General features: G+C 36.8%; 1 protein-coding gene across 1 annotated transcript; it reads left to right on the top strand.

Annotated features, from left to right (window-relative positions):
- Positions 1–14,847: 14,847 nt before the first annotated feature.
- On the top strand, positions 14,848–16,213 carry LOC122755915 (NAD-dependent protein deacetylase sirtuin-6-like). The gene has a single exon (XM_044004875.1). It carries the CDS (start codon positions 14,892–14,894, stop codon positions 15,930–15,932), a length of 1,041 nt encoding a protein of 346 aa, XP_043860810.1. The 5' UTR covers positions 14,848–14,891; the 3' UTR covers positions 15,933–16,213.
- Positions 16,214–19,665: the final 3,452 nt, after the last annotated feature.

The following is a 19,665-nucleotide window of genomic DNA, read 5'->3' as shown; positions in this document are numbered from 1 at the left end:
ATTTAGAGCTCTAAGCCTGGAATAAGGAATACTTGAGTTCAAATCCAGTCTCAGATACTCACTAGCTGTGTGACCTTTAGCAAGTCACTTGCCTGCCTCAGTTTCCTCAAGTGTAAAATGGGAATAATAATGTACCTACCTCCCACAGCTGTTGTGAGGATCAAAATATTTTAGAGCACTTAGTGCAGTCCCTGGCCTGTAGTTGGCATTTAATAAGTCCTTCCTTTCTTCTTCCCTTCTTTCCTTCCTGATTCTTTTCAGCTAAAAGCATTCTCCCTCTCCTTGTAATTTTCCTAAAGCATATTATCTAAATATTTATTTTTTCCCACATCACTACCTGAATTGTATAATACTTATTCATATACATATGGTATGTATCTCAGTTCTTCTAATTACTCTCTGAAGTCTCCAGACTCTAAGGTCCTCAAGGGAAGGGAAGGTACTGGGCTATTTTGTCCTTTCAGGTACTGGAACATGGGAGACACTTCATAAATACTGAATTGAATTTGTGCTAGGATCAGTACTCAAGTGATACAAAATAAAATATTTAGAATGTTTGTCAAGGTAAAGAATTCCAGCAAAATTAGTATTGCTTTTGTCTTATGGTATCTTTTTTTTAAAAAAATAGAAATAATATTTTCACATAGACATTTAAAAACTGACTAAATTATTTGTAGTTAACACATATTTATTGTACCTTATCTTACTCTCTGCCCAAGTTCTTCTATTTAGTGAGTGATTTAAAAAATATTAATCACCCCCCCAAATATCAGATATATAGTAATTAGCAGCATTTCATCAATGCCACGTTGCATACAAGAAATGGGTATAAAAAATATCAGCAATGACACATTAGATCAGACAGGAAAAGTGAGATTGTTGTGTACTGATAATAATAATAGTGATAATAAAAGCAGCATTTACATAGCACTTTAAGTTTTGCAAAGCTCTTTACAAATATCTCGTTTGATCCTCACAACAACCAGAGGAGGTAGGTGTTGTTATTATCCCCATTTTACAGATGAAGAAACTGAGCCAGGTAGAGGTTAATTAAGAAATTATGGATTTGAACTCAGGCCTCCCTGACTCCATGCCCTGCACCCTATCCACTTTGCCACCTAGGATGAAAGATGGACGTCATGAGTGTGGTGGTATGTGTGAAATATTTAAAGATGCAGAGAAAAGCCTCTAGCACATAGGGCAGATTCTCAGTGGAGCATTTATGAAAGACCATGGTGAGAATAGTCTAGGATGAGAAGACACAAGTGGATTCTGACCTCCACTGGTAGGGGCTAATACTCAAACCAGTGAAATCTCAGAACCCTCAAAGTGAAGTATTTATGAGATTAGGGATGGGATATAAAGAGGGAGAGACACTCAAGGGTGTTAGTAGAGGTTGCTGAGTGAGTGAAAATATCTTGATGTTGGAGCTTAAAAAAAAGATGAGCTCTTTAAAAAAACATTCTATTTTTGGAAACTCTCATATATTTATTTTTCAATAATTATCTAGGATGGCTGTTGCACATACTGAATGTCCTATTGAGAAAGTTTGAACTGAAAATAAAACCTCATAATATATTCCTAATCATAAATCTTTAACATGCTTGCCAATATTTTAGAGTTTTCATGTGTTTTCTTCCCTGGTTTCAAACTTTTCACATCCTTGACCTTTGGAGCTTATAGGCTAATTTATGCTGTTTGAGGGAAACACTCCACAGGGCTATTTTTGAATTTGTGTTTGACATTTAGGTTTGGAAACAGTGTAACCCTGGATAAAATTAGAATTTTATTATCAAAGTTGTTGTTTTCTGCTGACTTGATATGTCATAAGGTATTGCCAAGTGTGTACCTCCCATGTAGATTAAATGATGAGAATAAAAATACATACAAGATAGGGAACATACATAAGATTCAAGGATTCAAATTTTTCCTTTAATTATTTACCTCACACCCTTTTTTTTTTTTTTTTTAGTGAGGCAATTGGGGTTAAGTGACTTGCCCAAGGTCACACAGCTAGTAAGTGTTAAGTGTCTTAGGCCAGATTTGAACTCAGGTACTCCTGACTCCAGGGCCAGTGCTCTATCCACTGCGCCACCTAGCCGCCCCTCACACCCTTCTTTTTAAAGTTCATAAACACAGAAAAAAACACATAGCAAAACCTCCATAAGCCATACATTTTCCTCTGACTAACCAGAGAAAGGATCCAAAATCTTTGCTTGTTTTTCCACCACTACTTCACTTAGACTTATACTTACATTCAAATGAGAAATGATGGTCAGCAACATGGTAAGTAGCCAGAATTCACTTCTGTGGAAGGAATTAAGAGTCAGGGGAAAATGAAAGTTTGTAATAGTATGGAAAAGTGCAAAAGAGGTGGAATTTATGTGTTCTTGCTGAGCCTTCAGGACTAATTTGTGCTTGTGTGCCTAGTATAGCTAAACATTTTGTTAACTTGAATAAAATTAAAAAATGAAAAATGAAAGTGAAAAATAGCATGATTCAGCCTGTGTTAAATCAATATCAGTTCTTTCTTTGGAGGTGGATAGTATGTTTCATCATTAGTCCTTTGGGATTATCTTGGATCATTGTATTTGGAATAGTTAAGTCATTCACAGTTCTTCCTCAAACAACATTGCTGTCTCTTTGCATGATGTTCTCTTGGTTCTGCTCACTTCACTATACATCACTTCATACAAGTCTTTCCAGGGCTTTCTGAAATTATCCTGCTTGTTATTTCTTAATAGAAAATAGTATTCCATCACCATCATATACCACAGCTTGTTTAGCCATTCCCCAATTGATGGGCATTCCTTTGATTTCCATAAATATATTATCTTGCTTGATCCTTCTAACAACCCTGTTCTGTAGGTACTATAATTATCCCTATTTTATAGATGATGACCCTGAAGTTGTTAAGTGTCTTGCCCAGGGTCACACAGTTAATTAGTGTCTGAGGCAGGATTAGAACTAAGTATTATTGACTACAAGTCTATGTCAACTAGCTAACTCAATCACCTCTATTAAAGAATGTCTAATCCAGCTCTGACAGTCTATGAAGTGGATAGTTTCTTAGAATGAAAAAAATTGCCAACTGAGGAAGTATTGGATTGATGCTAAGTACCTGTTGAGTTGAATTTAAGGACTAATTGGGTGTTTCCTTCTTCAAATGGCAAATACTTATTTGCTCTAGGCAGTCATCATATTGTCTCGATAAAGGTTCCTAACTTGAAGAAGGGAGATGTTTAATAATTGCGTCATAGATTTCCACTGGCTACTCCTGCTACATCTTCTCATAAAAGTAAGATTTCCATCAAGGAAGCTCTCTCAGCCAGTGGTTGTGCTCCCTACTGGCTCTACTAATTTTGCTACTTTCAGCATTTTCTTCAATGTTTCCTTCTTGAATTTTCCTAGAACAGTTTACCTGGAACTCTCCTTTGTCCCAAATCTTGTCCTACCTTGTGCTAAACTTTTTTGTGTATTTTATATCCTCTATACTGTCACAGTTTGGAGGGTGAAGGTGGGAATTAAAGGGAGGGATATGTATTCCCTCTTCTGGTCCTCACCTTCATAATGTTGGTGTTATTGACCTAGTCCAGATATTCCTTTTCTCCTTCCACTGGGCATGACCTTTTGGTCACCATCCTTGACTTTGCTCCTACTGAGAGATTTCTCTACACATGTAGTAGAGGGGGAAGAAATGGAGAGGACAGCATGGCCTGACAACCTGGTCTCTTATCAGATAGCAGTAGCTATTGACTTCTTTTTCTTTTTCCTTTTTTGCATAGGTTATATTTTCTAGATTAAGTTGGCATTAAAGTAATAATTAAATCAGGAGTTATGAACAAATTTTTAAAAACAGAATAAACTTTATCTTAATTATCTACCATACTAAATAGTGAGAATGGGAGAAGGGAAATAGAACACATCTATTCTGCATTGGAATTCTCAAATGGAAAAGTTGTGGAAGCATTAGTCTGTCCCAGACACATACCTCTCTAATGCTTTCCATGGGCTCATTAGAGTCTGACCAAATTAATAGATTATGACACAGAATCACAGAGTTTAAATAACTTGTTGATGTAAAAAAGGTGGTAAATAGCAAAATCACATAATCTGAGTTGGAAAGGACCTCTGAGGCCTCCTAGTCCAACCAGTACCTGAACAAGTATCCTCTTGACAAAACTTCCTGTAAGTGGTCATCTAACTTTTCCTTGAAGAAGCTCCGTAAGGGAGGATCCTGTTCTAATTCTAGGTAATTCAAATTGTTTGGAAATTTTATTTCCAGCCCAAATTTTCCTCTTTCATCTATTACTACTGGTTCTAACCTCTGGGCCCAAGAAGAATGTCTAATATCTCTCCCATGTGACAGCCCTTCAAATTTTGATTGCTGAAGACTGCTAACATTCATCGTAAATCTGATCCAATCCAATACAGCAAACATTTATTAAATGCATATTATTAAGTGAAAGGCATTATACTGGATTCTGGGTATAAAAAGACAAAATGAATAATTGTTCTTGCCCTCAAGTACCTTCTATTCCACTGGAGGATAGCGCACATCAACAAACAAATAATCAAACAAAATATATGATAATTTAAGGTGGAGAGAATGAAGACTAGTAACTAAGGGAATCAGGAAAGGCTTTCTATCAGATTTAGCAAATTAGATAAACTTCAAAGGAAGCTAGAAATTTGGAGGCTAGAAATTCTAAATAGAGGAAAGAGAACAATTTCAAACAAGGGAAATAGCTCTAATGTAGCCTAAGATTGCATTGGTATTCTTGTCCGTTATAGTGCACTTTTGACATACCTTGTGTAATATATACATATATAAGTATATATGTATTACATATAATATAGATAATTTATATATAAACACACGTATATTCTTACATATAAAAGCATATGTGTATATGTGTATTTTACATATATGCTATACATATACTACATATAATTTCTATATAAATACACTGATATGCTTATTACACAGAAGTGCCATATTATACATTTTATGTAGTATTTGGAGTACACTAAAACCTTTAGATCTTTTCCCAGAAGAACTGTTTACTAGTAATAACTCTAGTTTATTTTTGTGTAGGTGATTTTTGAACCGAAGTTTAAGACTTTATTTCTATTACTATTAAATTTTATCTTGTTAGTTTTAATTCAATTTTCTAGCTTAAAAGCTTTTACAATCCTGACTCTTTCCTCAAGTATCATATATCTCTCCCAATTTCATGTCATCTTCAAATTTTAAAAGCATGTGATGCATTTATCTAAGTGTTGGATAAAAATGTTAAATAGTACAGGACAGAACAGATTGCTGGGCATCTATTAGAGCCCTACTTACAAATTGACATTGAACAATTATTGGTTGGAATAAGTGAATCTGGCTATTCAGCAAGGTTTTTAAAATATTTTAAATTTATTTTTAAATTTTTCTTTAAAATTTGAATTCTAAAAAAATTTTTAAAGGGGGGTACAGCTAGGTGAGGCAGTAGATAAAGCACTGGCCCTGGATTCAGAAGGACCTGATTTCAAATCCAGCCTCAAACACTTGACACTTACTAGCTCTGTGACCCTGGGCAAGTCACTTAACCCTGATTGCCCCACCAAGGGAAAAAAAATTGAGTTCTAAATTCTCTTCCTTTCCTCCAGCCCCCTTTTCACCTATTGAGAATGCAAACAATATATCAATTATACATGTGAAATAATGAAAAACATAGTTCCATATTAGCCATATCAAAAAAGGAATATATATATATATATATATATATATATATATATATATATATATATATATATATATATATATATATATATATATATATATATATATATAAAATTTATGCTTAAATTTGCACTCAGGGTTCATCACTTCTCTCTCTCTCAGGGTGGCATTTTTCAACATTAGTTCTTTGGAATTGTCTTGAATCTTTTACCAAGATGTTAATATTCTTTTCATAATTTCCTTTCATCACTCTCACCTTTCCAATTTTTTCTCTACCAGTCTTAACTTTTAAAAAAACTCTTCCAGGAATTATGCTGGGTGTGTGTCCAATGTGCACTTTTTCTTTGAGGCTTTACTTATAGTCCTTTTCACATCTGAAGCTACTGCTGCTGTGGTAGCCACCTCCAAAGCCCCATTGTTACAGACCTCTCCTGCTGATTTACTAAGTTGTGTTGGGCTGAAAAAAAGACTCACTTTGACCTTTTGTTGGCTCTACTGCTCTCAAATTCAATCTGACATTAATTTAAAGTTGTTTGGAGGGGAATGTTGGATTGTTGCATCTACTCTTCCATCTTCTATTCAACAAATTTTTAATCCTGGTGACCCAACTATCATCTAGCCAACATCTTTCCATATTTTTGACAAGAATAATATATTTGTTCTTTTTTTTTGGTGGGGGCAATCAGGGTTCAGTGACTTGCCCAAGGTCACACAGCTATTAAGTGTCAAGTGTCTGAGGTTGGATTTGAACTCAGTTCCTCCTTAATCCAGGGCTGGTGCTTTATCCATTGTGCTACCTAGCTGCCCAGACAAGAATAATATAAGAAACTTTGTCAAAAATGCTTTGCTGAATTCTAGGCAAATTATAGTTACTGAATTCCTCTGATCTACCAACATGCTAATCCTATCCAAAAATTAGTTTGATGTGACTTATTATTGATAAGGTCAGTTTGATTTTTTATAATCATCATATCATTTTCTAGATTTTGCTAACCATCCCTTTAACACCTACTTCAGAAATTTCCTAGGAATTGAAGTCAAACTCACTGGCTTATAATTTGTAGACTCCATTTACTTCCCTCTTTTGAAAATCAGGAAAACAGTTTCCCTTCTCCAACAGTATAGTATCTTTCCTATTCTCCCTGATTTTTCAAAGGAGGAAGAAAAAGGAGAATTATCTAGTGAGGTTGATGTGCCTGCACAGAGAAGTTATCAACTTAGATTTTTTTTTATCAAAAAATTATTTTATTATTTTCCAGTTATGTGTAAAGATAGTTTCCAACATTTGTTTTTTATGACATTTTTAGTTACAAATTTTTCTCCCTCTCTCCCTTCCCTCCCCCCTCCCCAAGACAGCAAGCAATTTGATATAGGTTATACATGTACAATCACATTAAACGTATTATTGCATTAATCATGAATTAACTTAGATTCTTAAAAGACATGTATGAAAGATGAAGGCAATGATATATATTGAAGGCTGAATACAGTTATGACTGCTAGTTATTTCAGTGCCTAGGTATGAGTTTGATCCAGTTGTATTCAATTCATCAAGGAAGGAAATTGGCATGTATTAAGCACTTACTATGTGCCAGGTACTATGCTAAATATTTCACAAATATTATCTCATTTGATTCTCACAACAACCCTGGGAAGTGGGTGCTACTATTGTCTCCATTTTGCAGTTAAGGAAAGTGAGGCAGAAAGAAGTTAATGACTTTCCCAGAGTCACAAAGCTAGTAAGTATCTGAGCCTGGACTCCAGGCCTAGCACTCTATCTACTGCGGAACCTAGCTGCCTCTATGGTAGCTATGCAAATTTTCTCTATCTTTCTTCTTATCTCAAGTCTCAACTCCATATTAGCCATTTTCGTCTTGTCCTTTCTAGTCCCAAGGGTATTCTCCTTGCCAGAGAGAGCATAAATAAGAATTAGGTAGTTCCATTTTTTCTTCCTTATTGCTTTTCATTGTTTCCGCTAATCTGAGCAACTCTTTTAGGCTTTCTTTAGCATCCTTCTTTTCCTCAACCAACCAACCAACCCCCCAAACCTAACCCCTTTCTATTGTACCTAGTTCCCTTCTTCAACCTAAGATCATTTTAAGCTTTAAAATCATTCACACTTTCCCCCAGTGCTATCCTATATGTCTATCTTCAACCTTCCTTCTATCTTTTATATATGCCTTTTAAAAAATCTGTTATTTGATAAATTCTCTCTTCATGCACATCAGCTTTATTAGATAACTCTTCTTTTTTCTCCTCACAATTTCATCCTTAAAATTTTGTAGAATCAACATGCACACCCAGATCCTCTAGCTCCAAACGTGATGCTCTTTCCCCTGAACCACTTTGTCTCTCCTTGAGTTTTATCAAAGGTGAAATGCAGAAATACTTTACAACACTTTCATGTTCTTCTCTTTTGTAATAATAATAGCTAACATTTGTATAATTCTTTAAGGTTGGCAAAGTTCTTTATAAATATCTCATTTTATCCTCACAACAATCCTGTTAGGTAGGTGTTATTATTAGCCTCATTTTACAGATGAGGAAACTGAGGCTGAAAGTAGTTTGCCCTGTGATTTTCTGGGTGGAAGACAATTTTGGTTTTGGCTTCTTCAAGATTTCTGCTCTTGAGCTTTTTGGGACAAAAGTTTATGAATTCTTTACCCAATCTATCCTCCATTCTGTTTTTTGTTTGTTTGTTTGGGGGGTGAGTTCTTTAGATCCTGGTTTTTGAAGTGATGCTTTCTTGGTTGATTAAAAGTGATTTAGCTAGTTATTTATGATGGTTGGTCTGACCCCCTTTCATGACATCAGATTTTCTCTTCTATGACTGTAGATTGGCTTTCTTTCTGGAGAACATGCTTGGATCCCTTTAGTCTAGACCAGTGAAATCAAACTCCAGTAGATAAGGGGACCACTAAACCATACATAAGGATCTCTGGGAGCCACATAGGGACTTAATTTGAAAATGTAGTGTTATCTGGGTTTTATTGTATTTTTATTTACTTTGTTAAATATTTCCCAATTATATATTTTAACTGGTTTGTACGGGCACCATATTTGACATCTTTAGTCTGGAGCACAATAGTATCATCTCCAGGGTCTTAAATTCCCCTTCCAAACTGAATATTTTTCTTCTTCAAACCCCATGCCTTTTGCTGGCCCTCCCACTGGATTCCTATAAAAGCCTTTTAGGGGGGCGGCTAGGTGGCGAAGTGGATAAAGCACCGGCCCTGGATTCAGGAGTTCCTGAGTTCAAATCCGGCCTCAGACACTTGACACTTACTAGCTGTGTGACCCTGGGCAAGTCACTTGACCCCATTGCCCTGTAAAAAAAAAATGTAACAACAAAAAAAAAGCCTTTTAGGGTATTTTTATGATTGGAAGGAAGAGAATACACACAATTTCAATTCAATTCAATTTAGTTCACATTTATTTATACTTCCTGCCAGGGTACAAAGCACTGGGGATACAAATTAGAAAAAGAAAGACAGCCCCTGCTATCCAGGAGCTTACTATCTAATGGAAAAGACAACATACAAAAGAAAGCTTGAAAGTGAATTACCCTGACTGGAGATTCAAACCAAGTAGAGCAGCAGGTTTGTTGTTTGTCCCTTGTTATTGAAGAGGACCATGACAGATGCCATGACATGCACTGAATTGGATTTAAGTGAGGGAGGGCTATGCAAGGTTACCAACCTCATTCTCTCCTCCAGAGCCATCTGGGTCCAGTGGCAAGATATATATAGAGATAGATAGATAGATAGATAGATAGATAGATAGATAGATCTATATATCTCTCTCTCTCTCTCTATATATATATCTATCAGGATGACTGGAGATGGCCCCAGATTTTTTAAGGCAGTTGGGGTTAAGTGACTTGTCCAAGGTCACACAGCTAAGTAAGTGTCTGAGCGGAGATTTGAACTCAGGTCCTCATGTCTTCAGGGCCAGTGCTTTATCCACTGCTCCACCTAGCTGCCCAGAGCAGCGGGTAGAGAGTGAAGAAAGAATGAACTGAAAAGTTCAGATTCTACCCTCTAAAAAGGAAAGCTTCCTCTCCAATCAGACTTCCAGTCAGAAGAGAGAGGAACTTGAGGGAGTTTGGGGTATCCACAGCTGAGTTACACAGCATGATGATGATATTTCAGGTGATCAGCTTGGACATCTTGTTCTGTGTTCAAACCAAGCAGAGATGCAATGGAAATTGAAGAGAAAGAGCCAATAAGTAAGAAGTATCTCTCCTTGGCTCATCCTTTCACCTCAGCATCAGGTCCATGAGTCAGTTTGTTTCAGCTGAGATGCTGAGGGCTAACTCAAGGGTGCTCTCTAGACTACCTCTTTCATATGCACAATACAATACATGATAACCACATACAATAAATTATAACTAATCCTGCCCCTCCCCACCCCCTCTTAAAAGTGCCATTTTTTAATGACAGTAAATTAAAATGAACTAACCATGTTTGGAGAATTTTGTAATGTCTTTTAAAATGACTAGAGATTCCTGGATGAAGCTATGACTGGGTATAAGTTATCAAGGAAAAGAAATCAAACATTTCCAGGGGTACAGTGTTGTTTTACCATTTTATGGAAGTTTTTTCTTTTGTTTTTACAATTTGATGTCATATTGAATTCCTTCATCACTTATCTCTTTATTAAAAAAACTTTTTAAAATAAGTTTTTATTGGTATTTTCTACTTCTTACATCACCTTACTTATCCTAAATATCTCTCCTCTTCTTCCTCCCAGACAACTGTCCCGTATGACAAACTATTTTTAGAGAGGGGAAAAAAAAATCCTAACCCCATCACAACTGATCAATACATTAAAAAAAAGCATCTCTTTAAATAAACATTTTGAAACATTCTACCTGAACCATAATGACCACTTAGTGACGAATAATCATATCTTGCACTCATTGCTTAAAGTTCAAGGGGAATGAAATTTCCTTCTTTGGTCCTTCACAGTCAGCACCAGGCTTTGTAGGAAGTGGATGATGTACCAATGCCAGGAGTTGTAGTAGAGACCACACAGCTGATACCACAGAACTCTGGGGCTTTGGGATTGTGGCATTCACTGGTGTTCATTAACCTTTGATAAAGGGCACTGAGATATCCGGTGTATATCCTATTGTTGGTAATGGGTCATAACATAGCTGAAATGAAACAATTTCATTCACTAGCAGAACAATATCAAAGGGAAACATTACTTACGTATTCTTTCATAGTTGTGGAGGAAAATACGCCAGTAAAGTTGAATCAGAAGCAAGTGAAGCAAGTTTGGAACTTTGGTGAATTGGTAACATTTCCCTGCAATTCTTTTTACATTAGTAGGGTTGTTAAGAGAGCAGAAGACTTCCACTAGAGAAGAGAAAACAAGATTGGACAGTTTGACCAAATATAGTATGAAAGGGACCTTGTGAATCTAATGTTGATTTTTTTTCAAGAAAACAACATTCCAAGAGGCCCTCATATTATTTCTAAACTTTTCGTTTCATTTGGGACCATTATAAGAGAAGCCACATGTTATAGTGTTATAGTGTATGGGTATATAAGTTATAGTGAATAGATAGCAGAAATTGGAAGTCAGGTACATACTGCATTCAGGGTCCTGCTTCTGACACATATTGGCAGTGTTACCTACACGAATCACTTAACCTCTTGGTGCTCCAGGTAACTCTATAAACTCTAAGTTGAAAACCATTGCCAGTCTGCTTTTGTGAAGGGCTGTTTTTCCTTTGGAACACTCTAAACCAATTAAATCACAGATCCAGACCAACATTTCTGGCTTCCTCCTCCCCCCAAAGTACCTTAAATTTATATACTACTTCAAAGGCATTTTCCTCAAAAGCACCTTGTGAGGCAGGTAATAATAGTAATAGCAATAATAATAATAATAATAACTAACATTTATATAGCACTGTATTATCCAATTTGCTCCTCATAACCACCCTGATGAAGAAGCAAACTCAGAGAGGTTATGTGACTTGCCCTGGGTCATGACACTGCTTATTGATGGAGCTGAGAATAGTTGGTAACAGCTGGGAATTAAAACATTGTTTGTATGCATGTGAATATACAATGTCAAATATACATATTAAATATAGAATATTAACCCTTGGAAAGGTTTTCCATCTGACACACACCAAAAGAAGTTTTAATTTTCATTCAAGAAATGTCAGTGCTTTTTATCCAGACTCAGTTTATTAATAATCCCAGTGGATCATTAAAATGAATTTTTCAGGGTTTTGCTATAATGGGATAAAAATAATTCAAATTCATTACCTCTTTTTTTGGAACATGTGAAAAACCATACTTTTCCATTTAGTTGAATTCAAAATCTAAATAATTATAGTAATTAATGATAAGAATAAAAATAACTCACTTTATTTTTTATTTTAGTATTTTTAAAACGTTTATTTTATTTTTTGTCACATGAATTCCAATCTGTTCCCCCCCTCCCTCCCAAACTTGCACTAGAGAAGGCCAACATTTGACATTTGTTTGCGTATGTGTGCAAACTATGCAATACGTGGTTCCATATATCAGATCTTTCTCTGGAGGTAGATAGCATCTTCTTCCCTAGGTCCTTTGTAGTTTATTTACAAAAACCATTTTTCTATATAATAAATAAATAATTTAACCTTATTAAATCCCTCATAATTAGTCTTTATGTTTGCCTTCTTGTAAGTCAAATTTTCTGTTCAGTTCTGGGCTTTTCTTCAAGTCCTTTGGTTCATTAAATATCTATTTTTTTCCCTTGCAGAATTACACTCAGCTTTGCTGAGTAGGTTATTCTTGGTTGCAAACCCAGCTCCTTTGCTCTTCAGAATATTATATTCTATGCCCTTCTGTCTTTTAATATAGAAACTGCTAAATCTTGTGTTATTCTGACTGTAGCTCCATAATATTTGAATTGTTCCTTTCTAGTTTCTTTTAATATTTTCTGGTTGACCTGGGAGCTTTGAAACTTAGCTATAATGTTTCTGTGAATTTTTATTTTGGAATGTCTTTCAGGTGGTGATCAGTGGATTTTTTCAATTTCTATTTTACTATCTAGTTCTAGCCCTTCAGGGCAATTTTCCTTAACAATTTCTTGAAGTATAGTGTCTAATCTCTTTTGTAAAAAAACCTTGAAGGGAAGTGACCACTCACTGGTAAAGTCTGTGAAAGAGGAGAGAAAAGCCTGTATCCTAGGTTTCTGGAAAGTAGATTTAGAAATTAAGAGAAAGGCTAAGTTGGATCCTGTGAAGTAATATTTTATAGTGGAATATAATAATAATAATCAGTGTTTATGTAGCACTTTAAGGTTTGCAAAGAACTTTACATGTGTTATCTCATTTTGATGCTCATGACAACTCTTTGAGGCAAGTGCTATATTGTCCCCATTTTATGGATGAGGAAACTGAGGCTGGGAGAGTTAGTGACTTCTCAGCTACTAAGTATCTGAGGCCAGGTTGAATTCAGTTTTTTCTGACTCCAGGTTCAATGCTCTATCCACTGTACCACCTAGCTGCCACAGGAGATATGGAAAACATCAAGAATGAAATTCCAAAGACATCAAAAGAAACATTCCAATGAGAAGGAAAAATGAGAGTTGTCTGAAAAGACCAATGTGGTTATACAGAGAACTAACTAATCAAGTAATATTTTAAGAGAGTATGTACTGAAGATGGAAGGGCAGGAAATGGAAGCTACAGATGCATAACATGGGCCTGTAAGAATAGCATCCAGAATGCTGATGAACAGAATGAACTGATTTGGTGAGGAATATACTAAGAAGAGAGTTTTGTTTTTGTTTTTCCTATCTTAGAAAAAAAGGAAAAACAAAGTGGGGGATAGTATTATTGCTCAGCACATATGGCATAATGATAACTGATGATGGAGAGTAGGCAGAATGATTAAACTCCTATTTTGCTTCTATTTTCTCTACCAAGGACAGTTACCTTTGGATAGGAAAGGAAGTAATAAAAATGATTAATTAGGGGGCAGCTAGGTGGCACAGTGGATAGAGCACTGGCCCTGGAGTCAGGAGTACCTGAGTTCAAATCCGGCCTCAGATACTTAACACACACTTACTAGCTGTGTGACCCTGGGCAAGTCACTTAATCCCAATTGCCTCACTAAAAAAAAAAAAAAATGATTAATTAGGAGATAAAGACACCTACATGCTTTTGAATGAGTTTAGATCACCAGGCCTAGATAAATTACATTCCAGAGGATACAAAATAAATCCTCAAAAAGCAATAGGGGGCAGCTAGGTTGTACAGTGGATAAAGCCCTGGATTCAGGAGGACCTGAGTTCAAGTCCGTCCTTAGACACTTAATACTTACTCTGTGACCCTGGGCAAATCACTTAACCCCCATTGCCTGAAAAAAAAAAAGCAATAGTATTTTTATAAAATAATAAGGATAATAATAATATAATAAGTGTTTACAAGAAGCAATAATAGAAAAGGAAATCCTATTCTAAGTAACAATGAAATGCAGATAATTTCTAGAGAGCCACCTCCCCAAGCACAGAAAAGACTTGCAGATTCAATTTCAAAGCACTCCTTAAAGAATTAAAGAATAATCTAAATAGCCTGAGGAATATTCAGTGTTCATGGCTAGGCCATTCCAATATAACAAAAATTACATTACTACCAAAAATAATTTACACTTTTAAAGCTATACCAATCAAATTACCAACAGGACGTTTTATAGAGCTTGATAAAATGATAACAAAATTAATTTAGAAAAACAAGATCTAGAATATCAAGGAAAATGGTGAAAAAGAAGGACAAAAGGGGAACAACACTTCCAGACCTCAAACTACACTATAAAGTAGCAGTCATCAAAAACATCCAACATTGGATAAAAACAGACAGATCAGTGGAATAGAATAGACAAGGGAGACTAAGAAATAGTAGATCTCAATAACCCAGTGTTTGATAAAGTAGAAAACATAAGTTACCTAGGGACAAATTTTCTTTTATAAAACTAGGAAAAACTATTGGGAAAACTAGAAAGCAATCTAGCAGAAACTGGGCTTAGACCAATGCCTTATATCATACTTTTCAATACATTTGTAATGGATACATGACCTCAATATTAAAGATCATACTAGGCTGGGGCTGGGGGCCTCCGGGCCTGGCCGGGCCGCGGCCTGGGGGAGGATGTCGGTGAACTACGCGGCTGGGCTCTCGCCTTATGCGGATAAGGGCAAATGCGGGCTCCCCGAGATCTTTGACCCCCCTGAAGAATTAGACAGGAAAGTATGGGAGCTGGCACAGCTGATTCAGAGATCTTCCAATGTGGTGTTTCACACAGGTGCAGGCATCAGCACATCCTCAGGCATCCCAGACTTCAGGGGTCCCCAGGGTGTGTGGACCATGGAGGAACGGGGCCTGGCACCCAAGTTTGACACAACGTTTGAGAGTGCCCGGCCTTCTAAGACCCATATGGCCCTGCTACAACTGGAGCGAGTGGGCATCCTGAAGTTCCTCGTGAGCCAGAATGTAGATGGGTTGCACGTGCGCTCTGGCTTCCCCAGGGACAAGCTGGCTGAGCTCCATGGGAACATGTTTGTGGAAGAATGTGCCAAGTGTAAGACGCAGTATGTACGTGATGTGGTGGTGGGCAGCATGGGCCTCAAGGCAACAGGACGCTTGTGCACGGTGGCAAAGGCTCGAGGCCTTCGGGCCTGCAGGGGGGAACTGAGGGACACCATCCTGGACTGGGAAGATGCCCTGCCTGATAGAGACCTCAACCTTGCTGATGAAGCCTGCAGGAATGCAGATCTATCCATCACTCTGGGAACATCCCTGCAGATCCGACCCAGTGGCAACCTGCCTCTGCTCACTAAACGCAAAGGAGGCCGACTAGTCATAGTCAACCTGCAGGCCACCAAGCATGACCGCCAAGCTGACCTTCGAATTCATGGCTATGTGGATGATGTCATGGCCAAGCTCATGAAGCACCTATGCTTGGAGATCCCTGAATGGCAGGGGCCCCTTGTGGTGGAACGGGCCCCACCCCTGTTACCCCTCCCGACACAGGTGAAGGCTGAGCCCCCCACCCTGCCAGCCCTGCCCAAAGCACCCAAGGCAGAGCCCCCTGACCAGCGCCAAAGACCAGAGCAGGAAGGTGTCAAGAGGGAGCAGCCCCCTGCCCCCCGGCTGCCCAAGAGGGTGAAGGTGGAGCCTATGCCCAGCTGAAAGGGTTTGAGACATCGTGTGGACTCAGGCTAGTGTGCTCCTTTCTGAGCCCCAGTCACCCTCACTGTACAAAGGGACAGTGCACTCACTTGGTATCTATAGGCCCATCCAATCCTCAGTTGTGGTGACAGTGTGGCCTGCTAGAAGGAGCACTGCACTTAGAGGATTTGGATTCAAATCCTATCCTGTGTGACTTTAGAAAATTGCTTCACTCCTCTGGGCCTTATAGTTTCATTATCTGTAAAATGAAGTTGAACTAGCTGATCTTGAGGGATCTTTGCAGTTCCTGTAAGCTATGATACTTTGATGGGAATGGGCAAGTCTGGGTGGGTTTTTTATTTTTAAATAAATTTGATTTCCTTTTTCTTAAAAAAAAAAGATCATACTATAAAAAAATTATAAGAAAACCTGATTATATATACCTTATAAGAGGTTTTGATAAGAGATATATTATTTTTTTTTTTTTTAGGCAATGGGGGTTAAGTGACTTGCCCAGAGTCACACAGCTAGTAAGTGTCAAGTGTCTGAGGCCGGATTTGAACTCAGGTACTCCTGAATCCAGGGCTGGTGCTTTAACCACTGCACCATCTAGCTGCCCCAAGAGATATATTATTAACCAAATGGGATAGAGGCAATTACAAAAGATAAAATAGATAACTTTGAATATTTCAAACTGAAAAGCTTCTGCCCAGAAAACATTAATGCATCTAGGATAAGAAGTGAAGTAGTAGAATGGGAAAAAGCTTGTATCATATTTATCTGACAGTATTTGTTTTCCAAGATATGTAAAAAACTAATAAATGTAAATAAAACTAATAAGAGCCAGTGTGGCTTCATCAAGAGAAGTTGTGCCTGAAAAGTCTGTTTTCTTTCTCAACAAGGTTACTAGGCTATAAGGTCAGAGAAATATCATAGACAGGATTTATGTAGATTTTTTGCAAAGCATATGACTGTCTCATGTTTTTCTTAAGGACAAGATGGAGATATGTGGGCTGCATGACAGTGCAGAGAAATTAATTTAGAACTGATTGAATGTCTGGACCCAAAGAGTAGTCATTGCCTCTGTTTACTTGGATCAAATACTGTTGGTATCTATGTTAGCTGTTTAACATTTTTAGTAATAACTTGGATAAAAACATAGGGATTTATCAATTATGAAGAAGACAGAACGCTGGGATGTTTCTATGATGAAACACTGGACAAAGCTGAATAATATTAAATTTAATAGCATTAAGTGCAAAGTTTTATACTTCGGTTAAAAAATTCAATCTCACAAGTACGAGATAGAGAAAATCTGGCAAGAAAGCACTTCGTCTGAAAAAAAGGCCTGAGGATAGAACTGCAAGCACAATATGGGTAAATAATATGACATGGCAGACAAAAAAAGCTAGGGTCAACTTATGCTACATTAAGAGAAGCATGTTGTCCAGGACCAGGAAGTTCTAACAAATCAAGGCAAATTTCACATCTAGAGTATTGGATTTATCATGTTTTAGGAATGCCATTGATGATTCTGGGTAGCAAACTGAGGAGGACCATAATAGTAATGGGTCTCAAGATCATAGTTATATGAAGAATGGTTGAAGAATCTGAGGAAGTTGGAGAGTAGGAGACTTAGCAGTGGCGTGATATCTGTTATCTAAAATTTCAAAAGCTATGACGTTAATGAGAAATTAGACTTGTTCTAGTTGGCTCCAAAGAGGAGAAATAAAAACAGGGCAAGGATAGCAGAAACAGATTTGGCTTAGATATGAAGAAAGGTTACCACAGAGCTATCTAAAAGTATAATGTGCTAGCCTGGGTTGTAGGTGGTTCTTTCTTTATAAAAATCTTTAATCAAAAGCTGGTGACCACTCGAGAAGTATTCTTAATCAGGTATGGGTTGAACTAAGTGGTATTTATGATCCCTTGAGATAGCTAGGTGACACACTTCAATAGAGCACTGGCCTTGGATTCAGGAGGACCTGAGTTCAAATCTCACCTCAGATGCTTACTAGCTGTGTGACCCTGGGCAAGTCACTTAACCCTCATTACTCTGCAAAAAACAACAACCCAAAACAAATAAACAAACAAAACCCCCAAATATCTGGGGCCATCTCCAGTCGTCCTGATATTTATCTTGCCACTGGACACAGATGGCTCTGGAGGAGAGAGTAAAATTGGTGATCTTGTACAGCCCTCCATCACTTAAATCCAATTCAGTGCAAGTCATGACCTCACCCTGATATTATGGTTCTCTTTGAAAATGAAGGACAAACAACATTTAAGATCACTTCCAATTCTGAAATTCTGTGATTCCATGAAAGGAAATTGTGGCAATAGGATAAAAAAATTCTTCCACTCCTCAAAAGTAATTTTTAAAAATGAACACAATTTGTAGCTCATTAGCTTGTCTTTAAATGTGTCATTTTAAAAAATTAAAATAAGAAAATGCAAATCTCTTACCAAATTACACATCTCAAGGTCTAATGATTTAAAAAAAAACAACAACAAAGCAACAACTAGGAATTGGAGTACTTATCACTTTTCTTTTGGCATTAGAATAGTGATTTCAATGGTGTAAGGAGTTCCCAGTGAAACATTTTAGAGTGTCCTGTATGTATTTGTATACTGTCTGACTTACCTTGTTTCTTCTGTGATTCTCTGAGGGTCTTAGCTACCTCTTTTTGCTTCCTTTTAGTCCGTACCTAACTGTATCTCTGGTCACCTATCACCCAGATCCTTATCATTCGATAACAGGAGTGCCTTTATTTTAAAATTTTGATTTATAAATTAATTTGAAAGAAGAGGTATATCATAAGCAACTGGATAAGCTAAACAATCAGTTGAATTTTTTGGTTTTTGAATATTTGTTTTCTACTGCTGTCCAATGTGATGGACAACAATGGTATTTTGAAAGGACAATTTTATCTTAAATTTATCAAAGAAACATAAGTTTTTATAATCATCATTTCTCTTTCAAAACCCCTGAGGAAAAAGAAATATCTAGACTCCTTATTTTTCTAAGAAAAAATATGAATCAATAAACAGAATTTAGGAAATGTAGTTGAGTTGCTACCTGAGACCCAGACTATGCTTTTTTTTTTAAAGAGGAAGACTTTACAAATTGGTTTCAGAACCAATAGTTTTTTTTACAATCAATCATGAGTCATTACTGAGAAAATTTGAAAAAAACCTTAAGTCTCAGATGTGTCTATATCAAAACACAATTTCCTATTACTATGATTTTTAGGGGAGGGTCCTAACTTATGATTTTATCTCTGTGGGGGAATTCAGTGAGGAAACTACCTAAACAATTCATCTGAGATGTTAAGGGATTTGCTCATCGTCCCAGCCAATATGTGTGGGAAGCAGAACTTGAATTTAGGCCTTTGTGACCCCAAATTCATCCCTCTCTTCTTTATGCCCTGTTGTTTCTCAGTACAACTTTAGTTCAGTTGAAATTTTTTAACATGCTAAAATCTGAAATATACTCCCTCACTTGTTTAAACTTTTGGTCTCCATAAGCCTCTAGCAGGGTCAGGTTCCTCAACTATAAAATGATGAGGTTGAACTAGATGTTCTTGAATGCTCTTTCTAGCTCTAATCATCTGTGCTTTTATATCTATGATCTATAAAGTATTTTGAGCTTTTCATGAGAGAACTTCTAGCTCCTTAGCACAAACATGGGGAATTGATTTAAAACGAAATAAATTTCAAATGAGAAGATCTTGGTTCTAGTCCAGACTCTTAT

Source organism: Dromiciops gliroides, chromosome 4 (genome assembly GCF_019393635.1).
Source record: "Dromiciops gliroides isolate mDroGli1 chromosome 4, mDroGli1.pri, whole genome shotgun sequence".
In the NCBI taxonomy this organism is placed as follows: Eukaryota; Metazoa; Chordata; class Mammalia; order Microbiotheria; family Microbiotheriidae; genus Dromiciops; species Dromiciops gliroides.
The sequence above is the reverse complement of the archived record's forward strand: the minus strand, read 5'-3'. Positions and strand labels throughout refer to the sequence as shown.

What these genes read in the sequence shown, in the direction of transcription:
- LOC122755915 (XM_044004875.1), top strand. Translation starts at nt 14,892, where the DNA reads ATGTCGGTGAACTACGCGGCTGGGCTCTCGCCTTATGCGGATAAGGGC.